This window comes from Otolemur garnettii, unplaced genomic scaffold (assembly GCF_000181295.1).
Source record: "Otolemur garnettii isolate 467f Iridium unplaced genomic scaffold, OtoGar3 scaffold00003, whole genome shotgun sequence".
In the NCBI taxonomy this organism is placed as follows: Eukaryota; Metazoa; Chordata; class Mammalia; order Primates; family Galagidae; genus Otolemur; species Otolemur garnettii.
In genome coordinates, this window is record NW_003852398.1 from 33,837,952 (window position 1) to 33,844,172 (window position 6,221).

At 43.1% G+C, this 6,221-nt stretch overlaps 1 protein-coding gene across 1 annotated transcript in view; it reads right to left on the minus strand.

The window, feature by feature from the left end:
* The window catches only part of NDFIP1 (Nedd4 family interacting protein 1), a 46,056-nt gene extending 41,734 nt beyond the window's left edge, over positions 1-4,322 (minus strand). The window contains exon 1 of the mRNA XM_003782090.3: positions 4,038-4,322. Within this exon, the coding sequence (XP_003782138.1) occupies positions 4,038-4,100 (63 nt within the window). The 5' untranslated portion in view covers positions 4,101-4,322. The remainder of the gene's footprint in view (positions 1-4,037) is intronic.
* Between the last annotated feature and the right edge of the window lie 1,899 nt (positions 4,323-6,221).

The following is a 6,221-nucleotide window of genomic DNA, read 5'->3' on the forward strand; positions in this document are numbered from 1 at the left end:
ACCTTAGGTGTACGTGGCTGGTGCCTTAGCCAGTTGAGCTATAGGCGCCGAGCCCACATATACTTTAACATGAATGTTTTCATCTATCAGAGATGAAATTCTTTCCTTGATCTATCAAAATGCTCCTCCACAATCCTGAGAGAACTTCTCCAAAAATTTATCATTTTCAAAGCTGCTCTACAATGTCATCAGACTACAATATAAACTTTTTCTTCTTTTATTTGTTTATTTATTTATTTTGCAGTTTGGCCGGGGCCAGGTTTGAATTCACCACCCTCGGTATATGGGGCCCTACTCCCTGAACCATAGGCACAGTCCTATGTATTTATTTTTTGAGACAGAGTCTCAGTCTATGCCTTGGATAGAGTGCTGTCACATCACAGCTCACAGCAACCTCAAACTCTTGGGTTTAAGCAATCCTTTTGCCTCAGCCTCCCAAGAAGCTGAGACTACAGGTGTCCACCACTACACTGGGCTAGTTTTTCTATTTTTAGTAGAGACAGGGTCTCATTTGTGCTCAGGCTGGTCCTGAACTCAAGCAATCTACCTCAGAGTAGACTGGTCTTCTCTCAAGAGTGCTAGGATTTCAGATGTGAGCCACTGCACCCGACCTATAATATAAACTTATTGGTAATACTCACAAATAGGTAACTTCTTTAAAAGGCAATGAATTAACTCCAAAACTTAGCAGTGTCATCATTACCCACCTATATCAAATTCAAATCCAAACATCTCAAAATACTTGGCATAAATTCGCAAAATTTATGATACAGACAAAGATCTGCCGCAGTAAGGCAAGGAGGGTTTAGAACCAATGAACAGGAATAAATATCCTCAGATCGATATGTAATAGGTTTCTCAATACCGGGCCTATCTAGACCCTACCAAAACAGGGCTTCCATATGTTTGGATACACAATCTTAGTTTCAAAATGGAAAAAAGAAAAAAATAAAATAGCGTCACAGCAGAGCCCAAGCTTTCTGCATAGTCTGTCACTATGCTAAAATCAAGTTGTACACATATTGTACTACCAATAAAACGACCATAGAGACAAAACTGTTTTGCATTTATGAATGAATCATACACTTTTCCATCATGTTTACTCGGCTAGAGGACTAGCTCAACAGATCAAATACAAGTCAGAACAGACTTTTGCAACAGAATATCGTGCTCCTATCAAGTTGCCTGGACAATTCACCAACATTCTATAATTCAAAAGCCTTTTAAATATGTATAATCTCTGACCAATCATTTCTATACCCAGAAACTTTTACTACAGAAATAGCTGATATATGTAAAAGGAACTTCAGTGAATGAAAAAAATTATAAACATTCTTAGTGACCAACAAAAGGCAATTAATTAAATTATGGTTTGGCCATACAATTATATGCCACACAGACATTAAGAATATTTGATACGGGGAGATATTCATAACATGTTATGTGACATAACGGTATCAAAATATGAACTCTTTCTTTTTTTTTTTTTGAGACAGAGTCTCACTATGTTGCCCTCAGTAGAGTGTGTGGCGTCACAGCTCACAGCAACCTCAAACTCTTGGGCTTACGCAATTCTCTTGCCTCAGCCTCCCAAGTAGCTGGGACTACAGGCGCCTGCCACAACGTTTGGCTGTTTTTTTTTACTGCAATTGTCACTGTTGTTTAGCAGGCTGGGGTTGGGTTGGAACCCACCTGCCTCGGTGTATGTGGCTGTCACCCCTCCCACTGAGCTACGGGCGCCAAGCCTGAACCCATTTTATTACAGAGCTAGATTGTGTGCCTTTGTACATACATGTGCACAAGAATATACACATATGCCTGAGAATACGATACACTGGACATACGTGCAAAAATGTATGTAAACATGATTGGGGCTCAGGGAGTTGCATTAGTGTACAAAGATGTATCTAATATATCTACATATGTGTATGTATGGATGTATAACACATATCCATCTATATATCTGCTAATGCATATGCCTATATTTGGACTGTGAGCCTGTGTTTTAAGTAGGTGAGTGTGTGTATATCCTTGTAATCACTACTTAGCAGCTTGGTGACCTTGGGCAAGTTACTGAGCCTCTTTTGAATCTTGACTGTGTCATCAATACAATGAGAACAAACTTGACTCATATAGGTTTTGTAAATATTAATTAAGTGAAAAAAAATGAATGTAAACTACTTAGCACTGTGATTGGTGAACAGTAAATCAATATTAGCTTTCCTTATCTGTACACATGTACACTGATCTGTACCCGTGTATATTTACATAGCTATAAACCCATCAAGAATGCACATCAAAGTTTTAACTTTAATTATCTATGTGTGCTATGCTTTTTAAATAGGTATTTTGTTTGGAAAGGCTTTTTTTTTTTAACATATTTTACAATTTTTTTTTCATTTTCTTGAAGATTATTTCTCCGAAATAGTTATATGGGGAAAAAAGGGAATAAAGATGGCCCATTCCTGATATACTTCAATTCTGCATAATTAAAAGCTATTAAATAGTACACCAAAGTATACACAATTTTGATACTCCAATTAATTTTTTTTGTATTCTAGCAGTATTATCAGCATTACCTAACAGCTCAAGAAGATGGCAGTACAAAGAAAAACCACAGCTCTTTTGCTTGTTTGTCTTATCCAAGCCAGGATAAAAAGAATGAATCAGAGGAGAGTATATAATACAGGTGATTTGCAAACACTGTGATGATATTTAAGTGACATCTGTCATTCAAATTTTATTAAAGCAAGGAAGAACCACGACTTTTACCAAAGGTCACAGAAAAAAAAAGCATACACTAGACCCCAGGCTATGAAGATATCTAATGATTAACTGCATTGCCACAATTTTGGGCGTGTTTATGAAAGCAAGAAGCTAAATTCTCAACTAGTCATTTTGGGAGTCGGAGCCGGAAGGATGGATTACAACATACAGGATGACAGCAAAACAAACCAATAACTAGCCTCACCAGGGTTAATCTACATATTTTAATCCTATTGGTTTTCCTTACTTCAAAAATATAAAATTGTAGATCTAAGACAGGACATTTGATTTCATAAAAACAGGACTGACATTTGTATGCAAGTCATACCCTAAGAATCTGAAACACGACAGGACACAAGCAGTTATTTGCGATTCTAATCAACATCAGTTACTATCTGGCTCAATTCCCACAATTACGATGTGTTACATTAATACCTCTAAAAAACCTGCAAAAGGTTTTTCCGGGAGAAACTCAGCTACAGACGGGGAGTAAAACAAGCAGCTCTTTTCCCTGGGGCCTGCATTTATCAATCACATCCGAGATAATAATCCAATCACCCTCTATACATTTCCTCCCCAGCTATGCCATAAAATCTCTTAAAAACGTCACTTCTAAGCCTTGAAAATACACATAGGCACACGCCCTGCAGCCTACACTGTAGCTCTACATTTGGGAGCATCGCCACAGCGAAGCATCGCCTTTTCCAAATATACTGCAAACTAAGGGCTTGTCTCTCGCTTCATTTTTGACTTTTGTCTTAAAACTGAGGCGAGGGGGATGGGTTTTGACAAACTGACTTAGGTCTGAAACCCCAAGTAATCGCAGCTCGCCGCGGGGAGCTCCAGCTGAGATTTTAATCTTTCTCTCCACCCAGTTTCCCTTTCCATTTGATGCTTTTGTTTCTTTCTTTTTTTCCAATGACATCAAACCAAAGGTGGAAAAAGGGAAAATCGAATGCCTTCCTCAGGTCGAAGCCTCCAGAGGGTCGCGCGCGGGCTCTGACTTCAGGGACCCGCCCGGCCTGGGAAACGCTGGCAACAAGGCCGGGCGGAGGTTTTTCCACCGCCCGGGGTCGCGAGGGGCGGGCCCGGCCCGCGGCGTCCTCGAATCCCAGCCTGGGCCCGCCCGGCCCGCCCAGGCCCAGCGCGGCCTGCCAAGCCCCAGCGTCGAGTTGGCCACCGGCCTGCGTGGAGAGGACTGAAGCAGCTGGCGGGCAGGGCCGGGCCGGGTCGGGCTTCGGGGTCTGGAGCCGAACTCGGGCGCTGCTTACCTGCTGGTACCGGCTGCCACAGGCCGGCTCCACCGCCGCCAGCGCCGCCAACGCCAACGCCATGGCGCAGCTGGCCGCAGGGAAAGACAGCAAGCGAGCGAGCTGAAGGGGCGCGGCGCGGCGACCTGGGAGCGCTGCGAGGTCGAGGGCGACGAGCCTCTGTTGGGTCTCGATGGCCGCCGCCGCCGCTCCCGGGCGAGTCGCACTGGTGGGCTTGTAAGCACGGCCGCCGCCGAGGCTCCGACGCTGGCCCTGGAGAGGCGGCGGGGACGACGACGACGTCGCAGCGCGGCCGCCCCGCCCCCGATTCGCGCAGCCCTGCCCGGCCCGGCCTCGCCCTGCGCGGCGGCGGTTCTGCCCCGGCCCTGTTGCTATGCCCCCAGCCCTGCACCTCCGAGGCTGACAGATCGGATTCGATTCCACTAAAAACTAATTACTAACAGGCCACCGCATAGGGCAGCACCGGGGACGAGCACCTCGTGTCATGCACTGAGCTTCACCGACGTGTTAGTTAACAAGTCTTCATCACAGCCCCATTCTAGAGGTCGTTGGCAACCTGGGAGGTCGACCATCTTATTAAATTAACAACAGCGGTCTGATCCCTGATGTCTGACAGCAGAATCGTAGTTCTTAAAGATCAGGGGAAGGCCAACCATAGGACGAGGGCCAAATTTGGTCCATCATCGTGACTGTGAAAAGTGTATGAAATTCAAATTTCAGTGTCCATAAATAAAGTTTTATTGGAACACAGCCACTTCCATTTGTTTAAGATGGCCTGCAAACCCTAAAATACTCGCTATCTTACGCTTTACAGAAAAGGCGTGCTCACTCTGATAAATCCTTGAGTACTCCTTAGATCTCAAGTTCTACTTAGGGTGGATGATTAGAATCTCATCCGTGTGTTATGCAGTCCTTTGGTATTTTAACAGCCTCAGAAACCGTATTTTCTGAAATTAAGCTCTCTGAGGAGTGACATGAAAGTCAAAACTTGAAGGATTGAGCCACGCTAAGAGCTTTCCAGGCAGCAGCAACATGTGCAAAGGCAGTGACAGAGAGCTTGCCTTGAGGAAGAACTGAAAGGAGGCTGGCATAGCTGCCATGTAGGAGATACAACATCAGTGTTTCTGGCCGAGGAAGCTATCCCTGAAGAGATTAAATATCTCATCCAAGGACACAGCTAGAAAGGGGTAAAGCTGGAATGCCAGCATATTATGCCAGCTTTCTGAACCACTACCACAAAACTAAATTATAAAAGTACAAGACTTGTATTTGTGTTTTAAATCTTTTGATTATTATCCACAGCATCTAGCACAGTATAGCAGGCAAGCAAGGTCTATTTCTTTCTGTTACACCCAGCCATCTGCAATTGCTTCTACCTACATGTTCAGCACAGGAAAAAAAACCCTCCATCTATAACAACTACAACCAAAAAAAAATAGCCGGGCGTCGTGGCGGGGGCCTGTAGTCCCACCTACTTGGGAGGCTGAGGCAAGAGAATCACTTAAACCCAAGAGTTTGAGGTTGCTGTGAGCTGTGACGCTACAGCACTCTACCCAGGGCAATATACTGAGACTCTGTCTCAAAAACAAAAACAAAAACAAACCTCCATCTTTGAAGCTTGTTGCAATTCCCATTCCTTCTCTATTGCCTTTCCAAATTGGTAGTGTAGAGGTGGAATGAATGATTATTGTCTTAGCTTCTAACTTTCTAACTATATAACTGGGGTGCCCCCCAAAATGTATGGACACTGTAAGAGATGTTATCTGTGTATTATATTATACAGAGATGTTAGCTATGCATTATATGTATACTTTGAGTACCTCTTGTAATCGTACAGGTCAAATGTGACTTGTATTCATCTTTTGTTATCTGTATATATTGCATATTACAATTTTAATACAGTTTATTTCATCTTAAAATGTGTATGCATTTTTTGGCACCCTCTATATTTTAAAACGTAGCTGTGTTTTGAACCCACTCTGAAGTATTCATATACAGTAGCAAATTGTAATCCATAAATATTCTAGATATTTGTCATCCTCACTTTGACTTCTCTCTCAGTATCCACTCTCCTATATATCTGTCACCATTTCCAAGTGGTAGCCTTACAGATTACATGGAAAGTGAACAAATCCAGCAACATGTCAAGTTGAAAGGTCTTACTCAGAAAAAACTCTTTATTCT